The sequence below is a fragment of the Schistocerca americana genome, chromosome X (assembly GCF_021461395.2).
Source record: "Schistocerca americana isolate TAMUIC-IGC-003095 chromosome X, iqSchAmer2.1, whole genome shotgun sequence".
NCBI classification, from domain to species: Eukaryota; Metazoa; Arthropoda; class Insecta; order Orthoptera; family Acrididae; genus Schistocerca; species Schistocerca americana.
In genome coordinates this window covers 170,295,436-170,318,249 of record NC_060130.1, presented here as the reverse complement: position 1 = coordinate 170,318,249, position 22,814 = coordinate 170,295,436, and the positions used below count along the sequence as shown (strand labels likewise).

General features: G+C 42.0%; 1 protein-coding gene across 1 annotated transcript in view; it reads right to left on the bottom strand.

Moving 5' to 3' along the window:
* The window catches only part of LOC124555890 (mediator of RNA polymerase II transcription subunit 15-like), a 115,159-nt gene that overhangs the window by 21,008 nt on the left and 71,337 nt on the right, over positions 1 to 22,814 (bottom strand). The window contains exon 2 of the mRNA XM_047129950.1: positions 21,287 to 21,572. Coding sequence (XP_046985906.1) covers positions 21,287 to 21,572 — 286 coding nt within the window. The remainder of the gene's footprint in view (positions 1 to 21,286; positions 21,573 to 22,814) is intronic.

The following is a 22,814-nucleotide window of genomic DNA, read 5'->3' as shown; positions in this document are numbered from 1 at the left end:
ATGTATGTCGATGTAGATTTAGATGTATCCCGTGGGAGAACGCCTGGTTGCAGTATTCGCGAAAAGTAAGAGGGAAACCAAGGTGACAATCACAATCTGCATCGGTTCTTACAGTATCCTGGATAGCCTGATCAGTGAAGGTTTCTGCTTGCGATCAGATGAAGATGCTGTTTCAAGTATCAGTTATTTATATACACCGCATAAAACAATTAAAAGGTAATTTTTCGAAAACCCGCAATTGTCTCCTATTTGGCTGAAAGGTGCCTACAACCTACCTCTTTAACGATTCAAAAGTGTGGCGCCCTGCGACGTCACCCTCTAGCTCGGAGACGCTTGAAACAAAGACAGCAAGGTGTTGACACATGTGAAAAAGTCCAGACCTCAGAAGTTCATGTGAGGTATAAGGTGACTTCATATTGGTGCCAAATTCCACCACCATTCTCGCCAACGCCACCGTGGACGTGTCCCACGATGAGGAGGTTGTCAAAATGTCCATTACCCACGTCTCACCTCTTTCTGGGCGCCTTTCCGATGGAGATAGGAAGCGCGAGGCCCATCGCTGAAGTAACGAGGTTTTCGAATGAGTGGCCGAGGAAAAGATTTCAGACACACCTCCGTTCTGAATCGGTACGAAAAGGCCTCAGGAGGTGGCATAAAGGGCGTAAATGAAGCCATTTATTCTCTTGGTGCATGCATTTAAACACCTTTCACAGTAGAAAACGATACTTTGCAGTGAGTTTTACAACAGAACATCGTTCTTGAGAACCTTTGACACTGCTGACATTCCCCCCCCTCCCCCTGGATTATTCAGCTCTTCTCTAAGGATATTGAGGGGATGCAAACACACTGAAAGTGATCTGACTCTTCTGCAGCGTCGTATGACCGCAATTTTTGCTGCCACGTACTCGGTGAAACCACTAGGGACCCTTAAAAACCATTCAACGAAATTTGAACGTGATCCAGATCAGGAAAGGGTGCTTATGCGTACTTTCGACCGTCCTATTTCGCGCCTTCCTATGCCGTGATAATGGTAGGGAGGGGCGGAGAGGGGTGCGCCATAGACACGCGCATGAATAAGACTTCAAAAAGTACTTGCGAGACCTCCCAGTTCGGCAGTACCCTAGATGCCATCTGTGCATCTCTGTTGGGCACTTTAAAAATCGTCCTGTGTACACAGAAAGCCACACACTGATTCCAATGTGCTGGCGTCGCAGGCATCCCTTTCGGCACCCCTTCGTTATTGCATGTGGTCAGCAGGCGCTAGTTCAGCAACGTAGCGCCACTCAGCTCGTGGGTGTCGAAATGGTTGCCTGTCACACAGGCGGCTAGGAGTCAGTGAATGGCTCTCCATGTACCAACAACGGTGCACAGCTGATACTGAGGCTGTTGCCGAATTGGGGATCTTAGAGGTACCCTTTGCCTTTCATTCACATGTGCATCATTGTCGCACCTCCCATGATCACGTCATAGGAAGGCGTGAAACAGGAGGAATGAAAAAGCATAAACACGTTTTGCTGCTTCGGAACACGTTTAAATTTCGTCCAATGGTTCTGAACTGTCCCCAGTGGTTCCATACTGTCTACAAGAGCGTAGCGTGAAGTAAGGTGTTTGATCACGTTCAGCTTTGTTCCTGCCCCACGATCTCCTTAGAGAAGGGTTGAATAGTCCAGAGGATATCAGGAGTGTCAAAGGTTCTCAAGAACGTCATTCTATTGCACACCACACGGCAAACTCTCGTTTCAGATCGCGAAATTTGCATGAATGGATGCTCCAAGAGACGAGGTGGTCTCATTGATGTCCTTTATGCCTTCTTCTGCGGCCTTTTCGAGCCTATTCTGAGCGGCGGTGTGTCTGATATCTTTTTCACAGTCACCCACAAGGAAACCGGGTAATTTCAACGCTGGGCGCCTCGGTTTTGACTCCCAACGCAGAGAGCGGTGAGATGTGGGTAACAGAGAGTATGACGTCCTTCCCATCGTGTGACATTTCCATGTCGGAGTTGGGCAGAATTGTAGTGAAATTTGTTACCGAGATAATATCTTTAAACCCCCCTCATAAACTTCTGAGCTCTGGCCTTTTTGTCGCATTTGTCGACACCTTTTGGTTTGAAGAGTCGCCAAGCCCCAGAGTGACATCTCAGGGCGCCATGCTTTTGCACCATTACGGAGGATGGTGGTAGGCACCTTTGAGCCAAATTTCAAACTTTTCCATTGCAATGGGGTACAGTTACGTTGTTTCGGAAAAGTGGCCCTTTAATTATGTTGCGCAGTGTATATTCATTCGTGATGACTTATTCATTATACTGCCAGTTCAACATTTCTAAACGGATATCACTAATATCGCAACATACCAGTACATCTGACTGATTTTGCGTTCCATTTCAGCGAATTCAATTCAAATCATCCTACCTCTGTTGCAGTATTCAGGCCAAGTTCATGCTCCTTGGCAGTACATACTATTATTCCTTTCTATCATAGCCGATATCAATCGTCAAAATCGTCATTAGAAGGGACATTCCATGTAAAGCAGGATACACATATGATTTTAAAAAAATAGAATTTGGTACTTTTTATATATTGTTTGAAAAAGCTGGATGTCAGCAATGTTTATTGCTCATTATTGCTTTCCCTCGATAATTTCTAGCCATTTTTATAAGGGCATGTGTTTTTCATGTGATGGCAGTGTGAATTATTGGAGATTTTGGACCTTATTTCAACTAACTGGAAGGTAAGAATTAGTATATCACATCTAATTAGTGTTACATAGCCTAATGTGTTTCATAAACAGTGTAAAATTGAGGTAGGTAAATTACAGGTTAGGATAAATAACATAATACAACAGCATGAACTTTCATGTAACACGAGTCACTCTCACGTAATGAAGTTTTTATATTAAGAAGAAAATTAGAGCTGACCATCTTGTACAGTAATTTATTTCTTTGTGTGAATGTGTAACTAATATCACTATTAAAAATTTACCTATTCCAAGCAATATTGTATAAACAGAAAATTAAGTGCGTGACGTGATTCACTTAATCTGAGTCACTGTTATATTTTTTTTAAGGTTAAAAGAACACGATGCCCTTAACAGCAGCAGAAAGACAGAAAAAGAGACAGGGAAACTTAAAGAGTGAAGAAAATTATGAAGAATTTAACAAGCAGCATCTGGAAGAAGCTATAAAATGTCAACAGAAGCATAAACAAAAGTTTCTGCATTTGAGAATGACTTATTAGAAGAAAGAGCTAAAACTAGGGAGAGAGTTAGAAAACATAGCGTAACATAAGATACAAAAGCAGAAACCTAGTAAAGCTGGTTTGTCACCATATAAGTCACATAGTGCTTTAGGTGATGCCACGGCTTGAGCTGATCGTTTCTTGCCATGTTCACCACAATGTAAAGTCATAGTTCTTCGTGAGCTGTTCAGTGACGTGTATGGAAATTCATCAGAAAGTCTGAAAGACCCAGTCATGGCAATAGTCCACAAAATATAGCCCTTAATTCTGAAACTAGAGACTTGGTAATTGGTTTATACTGTCGTGATGTCAGTTGCCAGACACCCAGCAAGGAGGATACGAAAGTGATTAGAGAAAATAATGAGAAAGAGAAAATTCACATTCGTCACTTTCTCATGTCCATCATGGAAACATATGATGTATTCAAACAGGAACACTCTGAAGTTCAAATTGGGAAATCTAAGTTTGCAGAAGTCTGGCCACCACATGATCACTTAAGCAGGGAAGTACCTCATAACTTATGTTTGTTTCAATATCACAAAAATTTCATACGTGCTATCAGCAGCCTTCATAGGAAACATAATATCCCAGCTTAGAGCAACAAATTTGTATGAACCATCATATGCCAGCCACCAAGTGAGCTTTGTTGGCAGAATGAATGAAATTGTCAGAATGGTATAGGTTTCACAGAAGCCTATAAAATTGACGAGCTGTAAATTGTGAATTTATCATGGTATATTTGGAACATGGAAGAAAACAACTCTAAAATTATTAAAGTCAAAGAAGAAGGCTCTACGGCTGATATAGTGAAATACTAAATTTCCATACTTCCTCAGGTTCTTCCTCATTGCTATATATAGAGAGCTCAGTCTGCATCTTATTATCAGCAAAAGGAAATGGGTCTGAGCCACGATTCTAAGGAGTTTGCACTGCTGCATATTGAGTTTGCTGAAAATTACATTTCTGTTTATCAAGATGAGTTTGAAAGTGGATATTGAGCACAAGCACAAGTTATTATTTTCACCGTGTCACTGTGGCATTCAGGTTCTCATCACACAATTGTTGTTTCAGGCAGCTTAACCCATTGCAAGGATACTGTGACTGCATACATTAGCAGGGTACTGTCAACCATACCTGAAAATTTGGAAATAATTTCAATCTGGTCAGATGGACCTGCCTCAAAATTTAAAAACAAATATATTACTGCAGGTGTATCTCAACTTCAATCGTTCCTCAATGAGGAAAGGAGCCATTGATGGAATTGGTGCACTTGTGAAAAGGCAAGTGTGGAATGCAGTAAAAAGGTTAAAATTCATAGTAGGTGATGCATTAACTTTTGCTCAGGCAGCTGCAGGTACAACAACTATGCAATTTTTTCATATGACCACTGGTGAAATTCAAGGAATGAATGCGAAACTTAATCTGGCTCAAATATTTTCTTCAGCATCATCAGTACCAAACATAAAAATCATTCACTGCTTTCACTACAAGAAAGGAGTATTACAAGCGTATCTGTTGTCTCCAATAATTTCCCTGCTGCAGATCATCGTACTGAAGGAGCTATAGAAAGGGTGAAAATCGGAGACTGATACAAAGTAGAATATGATGGCAAATTCTATGCAGAGAAGTACACGCAATTTTTGGAAATTCTTACCTGATCAGTACAATGGAACATGCTGGTCAATATTTGAAATAGCCTTCAAAATGTGATGAAATTCTATTCACACAGGACAAAATTATAAAGAAAATTATTTCACCGGACGTCATGTATGGCGATATTTTCAGTTCTCTAAATTCTCACTGAGCTTACAGTTTATTTTCCCAGATGTCATGTTCTTATAATTTTTTACTGTGTTTAAAAGCTGAAATGTTAATGTTAAGTTTATCTTATTTGTAAATAACGCCATATTTTCAATTCTCTGCTAGCAGGGAAAGTTTTTCTCACAATAAGTAGTAAGTAACATGAGTCATGTAACATTGAGTCACGTGCTTTTTTCAATATATTACAATATTTTACATGGTATATATATTTTTAGAAACCAGTAACTGTTATTTGAATGCTAACGTAATATGGATATTGTGTGATAAAAACTAGATCCACACTCCTCATAGTTTCAGGAAACTTTTGACCTAAAATGTACATTAGCAATAGGATGTCCAAATTTATAACATTAATCACAATATAAATTACATTCTTGTCCTTTCATTTTAATGCTCGTAACTGCTTAAATATTAATTCCAGATCTTTGCCCGAACAACATAATATATAATGATGATTTACAAAAGAAAATAAAGTTTTATAGATTGATAAAAGGTCAACACAACAAAACACTGTTTTCAAAATTTAACATGAGTCACAGTGGAATCTCCCAGAGGTCCCCACAAACACCGAACATCACGTAACTTCATTACCAGTTGCCATACATTACAGCACTTGATTCAGCACCACACAGCGAGCTTCGAAATAAAACAAGTTTCTGTACGATATCTGTCAGAATCTGGGACTGGACTGAGTACTGATTCAGAGGCAGAATGCAAATTTAAGTTCTTAACGTAAATGGTTATTGCAGCACAATCATAAATGCTCTACATTAAGTTCAGTGAAGCATGGTTCCGCTGTGGTTGTCTGATACTTGAATTTATTTGAATAAAATGTTTTGTTCGCTACTGTAGGCCAGTTTCTACCATATGGTAATGTTCTACTATCATGTACAGGAGTTGCACGACAATATAGAAACACCTCGAGAAATGCGTGCTTGAACATAGATGCAGTTGCTAGCCAAGCCTGCAAGTTGCGCTTGACATTTGATAACGAAAGCCACCTGTGCAATTTTGCCAGTAAGTTGCAAGTTTCATTCGTGGTCAGAACTGAGTTCTGTGTAGGTGTGAGTGCATTATATCGAACCTAAGTGAACTAGAACGTGGACAACTTGTCAATGCTTGTATGGTGTCTGCTTGCTTAACCAAGGTAGTCGAAGTGTTCCAAGTTTCAAGAGGCACCGTATCGAAGCTTTATACTCCACACAGAGAAAGCGGGAAAACATCATTCGCTAGGCCACAAATCAGACGAAAGCGTATGCTGAGTGTCTGTGACAGACGGTCATTGAGTAAGACTGGACGAAAATTAAGAGGATCATAATGCAGACGTGACTGTAGAACTGAATGCTGCACTCACGAAGCCACTCCGATCCGTAACGGCGTGAAGGGAGCTCCACAAACGGAGGACTGTAGGGCGAGCTGCAATTTCAGAACTAATAATCAGTGATGCAAACGCTCGTAACAGGTAAACGTAGTGCCAGAGCCATAAAACCCTGCCTATGGAGCAACGGAAGAAAATCGTTGGGTCGGATGAGTCTTGTTTCATATTGTTTCCAACTTCTGGCCGAGTATACGTCTCGTTGATGGTCTGGGTATGGGCCGCATGGTTAGTCTGCATGGTCACATTATTGAGAAGTATTGTGTTGTTGTTGTGGTCTTCAGTCATGAGACTGGTTTGATGCAGCTCTCCATGCTACTCTATCCTGTGCAACCTTCTTCATCTCCCAGTACCTACTGCAACCTACATCCTTCTGAATGTGCTTAGAGTATTCATCTCTTGTTCTTCCTCTACAATTTTTACCCTCCACGCTGCCCTCCAATACTAAATTGGTGATCCCTTGATGCCTGAGAACATGTCCTACCAACCGATCCCTTCTTCTAGTCAAGTTGTGCCACAAATTTCTCTTCTCCCCAGTTCTATTCAATACCTCCTCATTAGTTACGTGATCTACCCATCTAATCTTCAGCATTCTTCTGTAGCACCACATTTCGAAAGCATCTATTCTCTTCTTGTCCAAACTATTTATCGTCCATGTTTCACTTCCATACATGGCTACACCCCATGCAAATATTTTCAGAAATGACTTCCTGACACTTAAATCTATACTCGATGTTAACAAATTTCTCTTCTTCAGAAACGCTTTCCTTGCCATTGCCAGTCTACATTTTGTGTCCTCTCTACTTCGACCATCATCAGTTATTTTGCTCCCCAAATATCAAAACTCCTTTACTACTTTAAGTGTCTCATTCCCTAATCTAATTCCCTCAGCATCACCCTATTTAATTCGACTACATTCCATTATCCGCGTTTTGCTTTTGTTGATGTTCATCTTAAATCCTCCTTTCAAGACACTGGCCACTCCGTTCAGCTGCTTTTCCAGGCCCTCTGCTGTCTCTGACAGAATTGCAATGTCATCGGCGAACCTCAAAGTTTTTATTTCTTCTCCATGGATTTTAATTCCTACCCAGAATTTTTCTTTTGTTTCCTTTACTGCTTGTTCAGTAAACAGATTGAATAACATCGGGTACAGGTTACAACCATGTCTCACTCTGTTCCCAACCACTGCTTCCCTTTCATGCCCCTCGACTCTTATAACTGACACCTGCTTTCTGTACAAATTGTAAATACCCTTTCGCTCCCTGTATTTTACCACTGCGACATTCAGAATTTGAAAGAGAGTATTCCAGTCAACATTGTCAAAAGCTTTCTCTAAGTCTACAAATGCTAGAAACGTAGGTTTGCCTTTTCTTAATCTGGCTTCTAAGATAAGTCGTAGGGTCAGTATAGCCTCATGTGTTCCAATATTTCTACGAAATCCAAACTGATCCTCCCCGAGGTCAGCTTCTACCAGTTTTTCCATTCGTCTGTAAAGAATTCGCGTTGGTGTTATGTGACAATTTTAGGTGCTCAGGTCATTCCCATGGAACAACGTCTGTCCCCCAATGGTGATGCCGTGTTCCAAGACGACAGGGCCCGTGTGAGAGCGAGGATGAATTGTCACATCTGTCCTGCCCATCACAGTCATCAGAACTCAACATTATTGAGTCTTTGTCGCCTACTTTGGAGAGAAGGGTCCGTGATCACTATCCACCTCCATTAACTTTACGTGAACTTGCTACTATTTTACACGAAGAATGGTATAAGATACCCTTGAAAACCATACAGGGCTTGCATTCATTCATTCCGAGGCAACTGGAAGCTGTTTTGTATTTCAGCGGTTTCCCTACACCGAAATAGGCATGAAAATGTGTTGTCTGTTCGGTGTATACATATTTTTGTTCACTCTTGGTACATGTGATGGTACATTTGCTAATGGTAGAGAATACATAGAGCCATGAATAAAAGAAGAAAATTTCGAGGTATTTCGAGTTTTATTATCGATCCATCTGACTGTAGATATCATGGCGCAACACAGTAAGACGTTAATCTGCTTACAGCTATTTCCAAATGGAACATACAGTGATGATTCAAATCCTTATGACCACCTGCTTAATAACGTTTTGTTCCACGCTTTGAAACGGAAACCAGTAGCGATTCCGCCTGGCATGGATTAGACAAGTCAATGGAAGGTTTCCGGACTGTGTGCCACGAGGTATCTAAGCACAGGTCACGCAGTTCCAGTTAATTGAGGGTCGGTGGTTTGAGAGCGCTAAGCTGACACCTGTTAGCGTCCGACAGGTGTTCCATTGGGTTCGGATCAGGTGAATTTGGAGACCAAGGCATCAAAATGAATCCACTGTCATGCTCATCAAGTCACTTCAGCACGATTCTGGCCTTGTGAGAAGAAACAGTCATCCTACTGATAGATGTCTCGCTGTCGAGGAAGATATCAAAAATAAAGGGATGCAGGTGATTCAGAATAACGTTCGCGTACTCCATAGCTGTCATGGTGTCTTCTACTACACTACTCGCCATTAAAATTGCTACACAAGAAGAAATGCAGATGATAAACGGGTATTCATTGGACAAATATATTATACTAGAACTGATATGTGATTACATTTTCACGCAATTTGGGTGCATAGATCCTGACAAATCAGTACCCAGAACAACCACCTATGTTCGAATCCTGCCTCGGGCATGGATGTTTGTGATGTCCTTAGGTTAGTTAGGTTTAACTAGTTCTACGTTCTAGGGGACTAATGACCTCAGCAGTTGAGTCCCATAGTGCTCAGAGCCATTTGAACCAACCACCTATGGCCGTAATAACGGCCTTGATACTCCTAAGCATTGAGTCAAACAGAGCTTGGATGGCGTGTGCAGGTACAGCTGCCCATGCAGCTTCAATACGATACCACAGTTCATCAAGAGTAGTGACTGGCGTATTGTGACGAGCCAGTTGCTCGGCCACCATTGACCAGACGTTTTCAATTGGTGAGAGATCTGGAGAATGTTCTGGCCAGGGTAGCAGTCGAACATTTTCTGTATCCAGAAATGCCCGTACAGGACCTGCAACATGCGGTCGTGCATTATCCTGTTGAAATGTAGGTTTTCACAGGGATCGAATCGAGGGTAGAGCCACGGGTTGTAACATCTGAAATGTAGCGTCCACTGTTCAAAAAGCCGTCAATGCGAACAAGAGGTGACCGAGACGTGTAACCAATGGCACCCCATACCACCACGCCGGGTCATACGCCAGTATGGCGATGACGAATACACGCTTCCAATGAGAGTTCACCGCGATGTCGCCAAACTCGTATGCGACCATCATGATGCTGTAAACAGAACCTGTATTCATCCGAAAAAATGACGTTTTGCCATTCATGCAGCCAGGTTCGTCGTTGAGTACACCATCGCAGGCGCTCCTGTCTGTGATGCAGCGTCAAGGGTAACCGCAGCCATGGTCTCCGAGCTGATAATCCATGCTGCTGCAAACGTCGTCGAACTGTTCGTGCAGATGGTTGTTGTCTTGCAAACGTCCTCATCTGTTGACTCAGGGATCGAGACGTAGCTGCACGATCCGTTACAGCCATGCGGATAAGATGCCTGTCATCTCGACTGCTAGTGATACGAGGCCGTTGTGATCCAGCACGGCGTTCCGTATTACCCTCCTGAACCCACCGATTCCATATTCTGCTAACAGTCATTGGATCTCGACCAACGCGAGCAGCAATGTCGCGATACGATAAACCGCAATCGCGATACGCTACAATCCGACTTTTATCAAAGTCGGAAACGTGATGGTACGCATGTCTCCTCTTTACACGAGGCATCACAACAACGTTTCACCAGACAACGTCGGTCAACTGCTGTATGTGTATGAGAAATTGGTTGGAAACTTTCCTCATGGCAGCACGTTGTAGGTGTCGCCACCGGCGCCAACCTTGCGTGAATGCTCTGAAAAGCTAATCATTTGCATATCACAGCATCTTCTCCCTGTCGGTTAAGCTTCGGGTCTGTAGCACGTCATCTTCGTGGGGTAGCAATTTTAATGGCCAGTAGTGTAGTACCACAGGTCACATAGAAACTCGTGAAACCTTGCAGCTGATTATCTTCGCCGTTTCTAAGGCACTGCTTCTGAGGAGTCGGGCCATAGCAATGTATCTTCTGTGGAATTCTTCTGTGACAGTGGATTTCTCCTTCTGCGGCCAGTATCTTCGCTTGAATGATTTCCCATTCGTCTCAGCTCCGCTTATGTACTTTCCTTACCTCATCGCGTGCCCGTAACGCTACCAGGCGGCATTATATCTCGCTGTGGGTAGTTGGCATAATGCTCTGGCTCATCAGTACAGATGTGAAATTACCGTAAGCTGCTGTAGACCATAGTAAGTCAGCGTAGCACTACAGTGGTTCTCATAGTAGTTTTGTTTCATTAAAATCGCAACCGCATGACCGGTGAGTTAGGTTCCTTGCTCACCTGATTTTGATTGCCTTGTTTGCGTAAGCGATCAGTGTCTTACTAGGTTCCCCTAGATGTCGATAGCGATGAACCATTTACAAACTGACTGAGGATATATAAAGGGCGGCGTAATTAACGGAACATTTTTGTTCTACGCAGTCATTCTTCTGTTTGTTCCCTAAAAATAAACAGTATTTATACCATAACTGAAATTATCGGTGTTTAATTCTGATTTTATTCGAAAATTGTTGATTTGTAACGTGGAACAGAGGGGTGTTGTAGTAAACGTGAAAAAAAATGCAGAATTATCACATAGCGCTAGAAACCACAATTACCTCAAAAAAGAACGTAAGACACAAAAAACAGCAAAACAAAAACTTATCAAACATCGCTTCATTACTTCGCCAAGATTATATAAAATATGTTTCTCTTATTCATAAACTGCTCTCGCATTAATCAGTAATAACAGGAAACTCTTGCATTTGGTCATGAGGAAGCACGTTCTAATTAGAACAAAAAACACCAATGATTATATAGATTCTTTTATGTCTGTGCATTTAACTGTGCTTTCAGCAATAGGAGTTGCTTCCGTTACATAGAAACGCATATGTTATGCGATCAACTAATTTTTATTACCCACAAAATGCTACTTATATTTTTGAAGGCTATAAACTACTCAGTGGACTAACATTGAACGATAAGCGGTTTTAATTATGTGCAAAATAAATAAACAAAAAACGAAGATAATTCGTCGGCTCCAAGTTTCTCTCTCACATATTAATTTTTTTTTTTTATTTCCCTACCAATGCTACGAATACTACGGTGATCCTACCATTTGCTTCATCATTTATATATATTGTACCGAAACTGCCGGACTGTAGTTTTGGTAGAGCAAAACCCTACTCATGAGAGTAAAACACAGATACCTGTTCCTGTACCCGAGTAGGCCTAACCATCAGGTTACCCTCTACGCGGGAACAGACGAAAACATTGCGTGGACAAATAACCAAATTCCTTACACACGATGTAGTTCCGTGCTTATTACCAAGCATTAGCGCAACAAGGTATTACAAGTACCCACTCTGTTACGATAAACATGCGCAGAGCTGCAAATCAACTATTAAACGTGGGCCCGGCAGCGCGTACTACGAACCGTAATAACCTGACAGGTAACAAGGGAATAACAATGAATTATATGAAACGGAACCATAACCAAATCTTGATTTTGGGTTATAGAAATCAATATATGCTGGGAAAGGCTTATATCACCAATTCTGGAAAATTCCGTGTGCCTGTCTCGGATTTACTGCTCTCTTAGTTGCTCCAGCTTGTGTGTATTTCTTAGTACGTGGGGTATACACAATCTGAACTAGAGAATCACTGAATAAGTGTATCCATTCTATCACGAAAAATTACTTATAAAATTTAAGAAACAGATTTTCACTGAATAATCATGAAGTATTCTGCAGTTGCTTGCATATGACCATAATAACGACCCTAAAAGGCAACAAATTTTATTCATTGCAGAGTTTATCGAGGAGTACAAGCAATAATTGTCTCCACGTTTTATGCGTTAATGTGATGTTCAAATCGTTTAATGTCCGATGCCGCGAGAACTATTGACGTCCATCTGCCCCATACTAACTAACAAATTAGAGTTGTTTTTTAGATACTAAATCAAATGGACCAATTTATGAAATCTGTTCGTGGGCGTAATTTTATAATAGATTTCAGTTTTCATTCCATTTTTCTTAGGACTTATCTCTTCACAACTTCTACAAGCTTTCCATTTTTTTATCATTAGCAACCATGACCTGTCGTTAGCATCACCCGTTTCATGTTCTGTTCTTTTATATCTCCTTTTTATCAAAGGATTTTTACATATCTGAACTTTCGAATTCACCATCTAACACTAAATACAACTTCAAGATAATCTTGCTGTTGACGACTGCAATGCGTTTTTTTCTGCTACCATAGCGAATGTGTAGATAATTTCCAAAGTTCCGGCAGCATTTCGTCCTCTAAAGGCGGTGTTTCGTTGATATATTTAGACCAAAATCCAAGGCCAAGTGTCGACTGGAGCTATGAGAAATCCCGACTGCAGTGTGAAACTATTTATTCCCTTCACAACAAAGATAGCAATGGCTTGCAAAGTATATAGTGGTGTATTATGCGTACAAGTGATTCAGGGAACTTTCAGGCAACCTCAATGAACTCGACCTTACCAGGAAAACCAGTTACTTTCGTCTTTGTCTTAGTACGAAACTGATTTATTATCTCTGTGTTAATTCTTTTTGTTCCTTCGTACGTCTCTACACTGAACATAAACACATATCATTAAAGCGTTCTACTAATGTTTTTAGAGGAGTTAATCATAGTTTGCAGTTTGAAGATACAGAAGGAGAACAATACGATCGTAACGCTTCCGAGATAGCAATCTACAGTCGCGGGGACTGTGACCACGCCAGCAAACGACTGCGTGCCGGGGAAGTAGAACAGCATTGCGACACCAGAGTTGCACCAGGTGAGTGGACTTGCCGTTGCAACACGCCGCAGATTGATCTCTCGAAGCCACCTAACTTGTTTTCGTGCGTCCCCAAACGCTTTCCAAGCTGGACGTTGCGCTTGTCGAGAACGTGCTGCCGCCAAGACTGAAGAAGTTGCTGGCCGTTACTTTTTTATGAGTTGTGAGGTTATGCTGTCCCGTTCTGAAAGCGTCTCTTCGTCGATGTCGGTGCGGGACAGATTTATGTCGCCTGATCTGGGCAGCCAACTGATTGCCCCACCGATTCCATTTTCGGTCTTCGACGTACATTGTTTAAGGTGTAGGACGATGAAACGCTGGTAAAAAGTTTGGCAATAAAGGGAGAACAATGTATTTTTCTCACTTAGGGTAAGTAGAAAGCGAGCTCATCTCTATTAGATATTGCATTTGACATAACGAAGGAAGATAGCACCTCATAGCAGAAATCTACAACAGGAAGAAAGGTTCACGTCTTGTCAACGTTTAGTTATTAGACCAGCTCAATACTGGACAAATACGGGGAAGAACACAGGCCGAGGCGTTTCCAAAGCAACCATTCGGCATACACTTACAGTGATTAAGGAAACTATCGAAGTTAAAATGTGGATGTTCGGCCGGCAGTTTGGATCCCACGACTGATAATGGGAGTCCAGTACCTTAAGCACAGTGCAAAGGCTGCAAACTGCGCTTTTACCCGGCTTCCCTCTTTATCAAGGTCACACAAGTAATTTGACCGTCTTTAGTATATGCCATTCTGTAATACCGTAACGTGTTACATATCCATCTCTTTTTTAAATTTATTCGTCCCGTCGGTAAGCAATCAGCAACGAAATCTATTAACAATTCAATAAAATCTCTTAATTGAGAGGCTAACATAAAAAACACTTTACTGCATATAAGCGCTGTACGTCGTATTTAAAAAAATATACACAATAATTTTTTAACAGGCTACACTCACGTTCACTCAGAGGAGGGTTTTATATCTTACACGAAAATGAAAAGAAATTAATGGTGTTAATCTTCTTTCCATGATCAATTTTATATACAACAAATCAATGAAATATTGACGTAAAATGGCATGTCCAAGGTAGCCAGAACAGCGCTACATATCGATTGAGTCTGTCGACTGAAGGTTCCGGAGGGCATTGCATAGAATCACCGCAGGACAGCCTTGCTACATTACTATATCTCGCCCTTCCTTCTCCTCGTCTTCTTCTTCATATGAACTGGAATACGAGAAACCCCACATGTTCAAAAAAAACTTTTTAGGACATATAAAAACACTGAACTACTTAAAATTACCTTATTTTTCTTATTTTTCGTTAAACGGATGTAGAGAAAAGAATGCCAATGCACTGCAGGCAATTGTGATACGTTTTCTCGACGTTGAATAAAATTTTTCAGTCGATAATATTTTGCAGTAAATAAGCATAAATCATTACTCAACTCGTACTTTATTGCTAATATGGACAAAAATCAACCAAATTATGCCTATTTTCCGTTGTCATTGGAATTATACTCCACTCATGGTTCTTTGACACATGTTGGCCAGTTGTATATGTCAGCATAAAATTTCTGGATGATTTCTTCTTTTGGTAAAAATGGTAGAAATCGCCTTAGGTCACGCATTTTCTTGTCATATATAGGCACACATCGATAATTCTCTCTGTTTAAAACAGTGCTGACAACATAAAATTTTGAGGAAGTCCGTATCTTTTGTACATGTGGGGGTTCCTCTTCGCTTTAGCTGATACAAAGGCTGCATAATGACATAGAAAATGTCAGAACATATGGAGTTTCTCTATATCACGATGGACTTATATGTTTAAAGTAAAAAATCATAGATAACTCAATTTTCTAAAACAATGGGCATGTGGTATTCCTCAATATTCACATTCATATACTGATCTTCTTTTTCATCTTCTCCTTCTTCTCCACTGATTAAGCGTTAAGCCTGTTATGTTTTCTGCTTATCTTCCTAAATCTGTTCCATCTGCGAATTATAAACTAATGTTAACTACTAAAGTCATGTATTAGCTCCAGGAATTGAGCAATTTATTTATTTTTCATTTAGCTTGTTCTACTTATCGCTCTTTTTGCACTTGTCCATCTCTCATTCAGTCGTACCTTCTTCGCATCGCCCCTATAACGAAGTACTGGAAGACCATTTTTATGGAAGTTTTATTGTCTTGTGGATGTCGTCCCACATACTTCCAAAAATAAACAGTTTTACAACGAACTTTATTACTCTTTGTCCAGTTTGATAGCCCGAATACATACTTCTTCCAAGATTATATTTGCCACCACGATTTTGCTTCGGCCTGGAGCTTTACAACAGAAAGCCGTCATTGTAGCCTTAGCTTTAGAGATCTCAGCCTGGTTTTCTGTACATAAATAACCCAAATGGTGAAGTGCATGTTGTAAGTCTACTTTTTTTGCTGTATTAAAACATCTGTCTACAGTAATATACAATTTCAAATACTTTAGTTTGATGTTTTGATACTCTTGCATATATTGCTTTTAATTCTATATATTATTTATATAGCTATTGAAATAAATGATAATAAATACTCCGATCTTACGCCTTTATTTATTAAATTTACATCAATCTTTGATTTATCTACTTTTATTACAGTCTTCGATGGCTATTGTAGACATATCATGGCATTGTTTATGTTACTGTCGAAAATAAATCCTGTTTATATTACCAAATGCTTTTGGAAAGACTATAAAAGCTATTTGTATACTGCAAGTTGTATTTTCATCTTTTCTCTATTTCTTAATGTGGAATACATTGATTGATTACAGTCGATTTAGCCTTTATAATTTCATTATATTCTTCATAAACGAGAATTTTTGCCGTTATTTAAAACCTGCTGCTTCTTATTGCTGCATGTAACTTATATAATAATTTGAGAAGATACGACGCTGTAATTCTTACCATCTTTCTTAATTAAATGTATTGACTCTGCTGTTTTCGATGTTTTGGGTAGTATACTTGTGCACAAACAGAGATTGATAAAGTGTAACGATCTCCTCTGTAGTGTTCTGCATTCATGTTTTACCAATTGTGCCTTTATTTTCCTGTTTCCGGCCTTTGTGGCCGAGCGGTTCTGGGCCCTTCAGTCCAGAACCGCGTGACTGCTACGGTCGCAGGTTCGAATCCTGCCTCGGGCATGGATGTGTGTGGTGTCCTTAGGTTGGTTACGTTTAAGCAGTTCTAAGTTCTAGGGGACTGCTGACCTCAGATGTTAAGTCCCGTAGTGCACAGAGACACTTGAACCATTTGAATTTTATTTTCCTGTATAACTTCAGTCAAGGTCTTCTGACGCTTTCCATTGTTAATGTGGTGAGGTTCATTAAGATCAGGGTCTGTTTTGCGATAGGTCTTCCTATTGTCTCTGCTGGCACCGTAGTTCTCTGTAGTGCTTCACCCAATAGTCGTATTCTTATTGCATCCTTCTCACTCTTTTTGATGTGTTTAAAATTTCATAGGCGGAATTGTGACTACCACGGATATTATTACACTAAATGTTCATCTTTTGTTGCTTTAAATTACGTAACTAGCATTATTTCTTCTAATTCAAATATTCCTTATCAACCAGTAGACGCCTGGGCTCAATCGTGTACGTATACTTCTCTACCTGGAGAAGGAACAATGGTAAAAAGTCTTCAGAGGGCGCAACTTTTTGATAAAATTAGAGCTAACTTCAGTTACCATCAGCAGGCCACTGTTTTGTGTGATAATGGAACAAAATGAGATGAGAGGATAAAAGTTACGGGAAACACAAACACCGCCATCTCAAATATGTCAGAGAAGTCTGTGATTTAACCAGGACAATAACGCACTTTCTGACTACTAGAAGGCCATGTGGCTTTCGGTAGCAACTAAGATACGGAGTGTACATAAAGTCCGGGAACACTTTCAATTATTTATTGCTCAAGAACTAAACATTGTACATATGTCATACCTATTCCATTTCGAAGAGAAACTCTGAAAGTTTTTCTTTTTTACAAGCATTCGATATGCGAACCATGAGTGACCCGGCAAACGTAAATACGGTAATCGAATTCTTGCCATACCCGTCCCAGCGTAGCATCGTTGACTGTGGCAGTCGCTTCCCGTATTCTCTCCCGGAGCTCTGCTACATCACGTGGTAGAGGCGGTACGTACACCAGATCGTTAATGTGTCCCCAAAGCAAAAAGTCACACGGAGTGAGAACTGGTGATCGGGGAGCTATGAAATAACTTTCCCCTTCTTTAGCACGGCATCTGCAGTCGCCATGTTTGCGACTAGTGCTCACTAGCGGCAAATCACCAAACTACGGTGTGGCGGTACACAAGGAAAAGAAACTTTCAGGGTCTCTCTTCAAAATGACATATGTATGATATCTGTAAAATGTTTGGTTCTTGTGCAATAAGTAATTGAAAGTGTTCCCGGACTTTATGTACACCCTGTATATACGCTGCAAAGCTACTGGTTTGGCTCCCTTGCAGAAAGTACTCAAGTACATCTATCAAAATACACTACTGGCCATTAAAATTGCTACACCACGAAGATGACGTGCTACAGACACGAAATTTAACCAACAGGAAGACGATGCTGTGATATGCAAATGATTAGCTTTTCAGAGCATTCACACAAGGTTGGCGCCGGTGCCGACACCTCAACGTGCTGACATGAGAAAAGTGTCCAACCGATTTCTCATACACAAACAGCAGTTGACCGGCGTTGCCTGGTGAAACGTTGTTGTGATGCCTCGTGTAAGGAGGAGAAATGCGTACGATCACGTTTCCGACTTTGATAAAGGTCGGATTGTAGCGTATCGCCATTGCGGTTTATCGTATCGCGACATTGCTGCTCGCGTTGGTCGAGATCCAATGACTGTTAGCAGAATATGGAATCGGTGGGTTCAGGAGGGTAATACGGAACGCTGTGCAGGATCAAAAAATGTTCATATGTGTGTGAAATCTTATGGGACTTAACTGCTAAGGTCACCAGTCCCTAAGCTTACACACTACTTAACCTGAATTATCCTAAGGACAAACACACACACCCATGCCCGAGGGAGGACTCGAACCTCCGCCGGGACCAGCCGCACAGTCCATGACTGCAGCGCCTTAGACCGCTCGGCTAATCTAGTGAGGCTAAAACATTGATAAGAAGAAGGAATAATATGACATGACATGCGTTAAGACATCAAAGAATAGCTTCGACTGTAACCTTTGCAGAGGAAGGCAGAGATTGGAATATATCCAACAAATAATCGAGCGTAGCATGCAACTCCTCGGCCATCTGGACACGCTTCCCGCCTGACTCAAGTTCTCAGTCTGTCATGCACACGAATCGCCCACATTCATTAGCCCCAATGCTTGAGAGCATTCGCTAAGTCTGGCAAGGGTTCAGAAAGATACGGCACACCTGCACTGAAGGTACAAATACCTATAGCTGTCCTCGCTCATATTTATACAGGTATGTGGTGTCTGTTCTGTTGCGTACGTACAACACAATGGACACCACTGGTGGTACAGCGGCCGTATAAAATAAATTACTAAGAGAAATCAGGACTTCAGCCACCTATAGGCACTGAAATAAATCAGCGGTGAAGGCTGAAAATTTGTGCTGAACCGAGAGTCGAACCTGGCCATTACACTTCTCTAGAGTGGTTGCCTGCTACAGCCATACGGACACGCTTCCTAGCCGACTCAGATTCTGAATATCTCTCCCTGCAGTAGCCACCCATCCATTAGCCCCACTGGTCGTAGCATTCGATAATTCCCACGCGGGTTCGGAAGATATCAGGCCTCTGCACTCAAAGTACATAGAGCAGTCCAAAGTGAAAAATGTTTATGGAATCCGATTAAATAAACTTTCATCCTTACTGCAAACTACGCGGCTATAGTGATTTATAGCAGCTGGTTACCTCTCTAATATTCATTTGTGCAGTTGGAGGAAATTGGTTGTAGTGACTTTATTACACAACTGGCCATAAAATTGCTACACCACGAAGATGACGTGCTACAGACACGAAATTTAACCGTCAGGAAGACGATGCTGTGATATGCAAATGATTAGCTTCTCAGAGCATTCACACAAGGTTGGCGCCCGTGGCGACACCTTCAACGTGCTGACATGAGGAATGTTTCCAACCGATTTCTCATAAACAAACAGCATTTGACCTGCGTTGGCTGGTGAAACGTCGTGGTGATGCCTCGTGTAAGGAGGGGAAATGCGTACCATCACGTTTCCGACTTAGATAAAGGTTTGATTGTAGCGTATCGCGATTGCGGTTTATCGTTTCACGACATTGCAGCTCGAGTTGGTCGAGATACAATCACTGTTAGCATAATATGGAATCACTGGGTTCAGGAGGGTAGTACGGAACGCCGCGCTGGATTCCAACGGCCTCGTATCACTAGCAGTCGAGATGACAGGCATCTTATCCGCATCGCTGTATCGGATCGTGCAGCCACGTCTCGATCCCTGAATCAACAGATGGGGACGTTTGCAAGACGACAACCATCTGCACGAACAGTTCGACGACGTTTGCAGCAGCATGGACTCTCAGCTCGGGGACCACGGCCCCGCCTCGGACATGGATGTGTGTGATGTCATTAGGTTAGTTAGGTTTAAGTAGTTCTAAGTTCTAGGGGACTGATGACCTCAGAAGTTAAGTCCCATAGTGCTCAGAGCCATTTGAACCATATGAACCATGGCTGCGGTTACCCTTGACGCTGCATCACAGACAGGAGCGCCTGCGATGGTGTACTCAACGACGAATCTGGGTGCACGAGTGGCAAAACGTCATTTTTTCGGATGAATACAGGTTCTGTTTACCGCATCATGATGGTCGCATCCGTGTTTGGTGATGTCGCGGTGAACGCACATTGAAAGCGTGTATTCGTCATCGCGATACTGGCGTATCACCCGGCGTGATGGTATGGGGTGCCATTGGTTACAAGTTTCGGTCACTTCTTGCTCGCATTGACGGCACTTTGAACAGTGGACGTTACATTTCATATGTGTTACGACCTGTGGCTCTACCCTTCATTCGATCCCTGCGAAACCCTACATTTCAGCAGGATAATGCACGACCGCATGTTGCAGGTCCTGTACGGGCCTTTCTGGATACTGAAAATGTTCGACTGCTGCCCTGGCCAGTACATTCTCCAGATGTCTCACCAATTGAAAACGTCTGGTCAATGGTGGCCGAGCAACTGGCTCGCCACAATACGCCAGTCACTACTCTTGATGAACTGTGGTATCGTGTTGAAGCTGCATAGACAGCTGTACCTGTACACGCCATCCAAGCTCTGTTTGACTCAATGCCCAGGCGTATCGAGGCCGTTATTACGGCCAGAGGTGGTTTTTATGGCTACTGATTTCTCAGTATCTATGAACCCAAATTGCTTGAAAATGTAATCACATGTCAGTTCTAGTATAATATATTTGTCCAATGAATACCCGTTTATCATATGCATTTATTATTGGTGTAGCAATTTTAATGGCCTGTAGTGTAATTGAACAGAAAACGGCGATTGAAATGAAGCCCCTAGTAAAAGTGTAAATAGCATACAGCGTTGTTGGCTGGGATATCCCCTGGGATGAGTTCAGGCTCCTGTCGGAATGAGTGCACGCAAATAGACAGTTCATCTTGAATAGCAACCAGAGGGCCGCCGTGCTTAACATCTTCATCTGACGGATGGATCTCCATCAACAGTGCACGAGCCCCCATATCGTGAATAAGTGAGGATGTTGGGTGCAAGGGTTACTCTGAGGTGAAGAGGTAGGCACAGGAGAGGAACTGGTGGTGGGCCGTAACAAACTAGTGAGAAGACTGACGACCCAGAAGCAAAGAACGTAGAGTACCTGGTGATGACGATCTGCCTGAGGCCGGGCTGCTGCTGCTGCTGGACGGCGGCGGCCGGCGGCGCCTGCTGCGGCTGCTGCTGCGGCTGGGCCACCAGCTGCTGGAGCAGCCCCAGGTACTCTGGAGGCAGCTGCTGCAGCGCCTGCTGGGGCTGCGGCTGCGGCTGCGGCTGCGGCTGCGGCTGCGGCTCCTGCGAGCGCAGCACGTACTGGCCGGGGGACGCTCCGTACAGGGCCTGCGTGGACCCCGGCTGGAGGCCGCGCACGCCTGCTGCCAGGAGGCACGCTGCAACCACACACCACCTCGTCAGCTCCACCACTGCCGCATTACACCACCTCTTTCCCGTACTTCATCTACATCTACATTTATACTCCGCAAGCCACCCAACTGTGTGTGACAAAGGGCACTTTACGTGCCACTGTCATTACCTCCCTTTCCTGTTCCAGTCGCGTATGGTTCGCGGGAAGAGCGACTGCCGGAAAGCATCCGCGCGCGCTCGAATTTCTTTAATTTTTCATTCGTGATCTCCTCGGGAGGTATAAGGAGGGGGAAGCAATATATTCGATACCTCATCCAGAAACGCACCCTCTCGAAACCTTCTAACAACCCTACCACAACAAAGGTCAAACTTTAATAATGATTGTGGTGTTGCTCACGCTGCTAAATACTGCATTTTCGGGCAACAACAAAGTTATTATGTGGCAGGTGTCATTAGAGCACAGTTAATAAAGTCATTACATGTAACAATGAGTAAACTAGGCACTCATCTTTTCGTGTTTCCCACGCTGGTCTTGTTGTAAAATCATGGCTCAATCGTCGAAAATCTAGGTGGTGATGATTCCAAGCTCGGATGCAAAGAGGCCTAGGTTTTATTCTGCTATATTCAAAATTTTTATAGATGTGTTTCACAAACCATTCTTCATGATTAAACCTCTGAAAGTTAGCACAATCGTGATGTAAAAAAAATAATCAGCACTCCGAATTTAAGTTACACTTCCTTTTTATTGCTTTTGTTGCAATATCGCGTAACACAGAAAACGTCGCTTAACAATACAAAACATACTTGAAAACATCTTCCTTACATTTTATAAGCTAACTAAAATATGCATCTTTCCAACATGACGTCCAAGACTTGACTTTCTCAAGGTCCGACTCTCCAATTAACTAATAACCGCTTACGCGCCCAAAAATCAGAGTTACAAGTACGTCAAAGACCATACTGACAAAAGAAAGAATAATATCATTGCAATATAAACATATCGATGTATCAAAGTACCTCTACATTAATGAAATCAAATCTGAATGTTGTCTCAGAAATATGTTAACTACTCTACAAAAACACAGTAGAATATTGCTCGTATCGAGAGGTTCAGGTGAGGTACCATAATGGTTACGTAATTCAAGTACCATTACAACCTGTACAGCAAGCTAAACCGCGATGCAGAGCGCCTCTCTTGCAGAGTCTGCCACTAGAGTTTGCTAAACATCTCCGTAACGCTAACACGCTTACCAAATAACCCTGTGAAA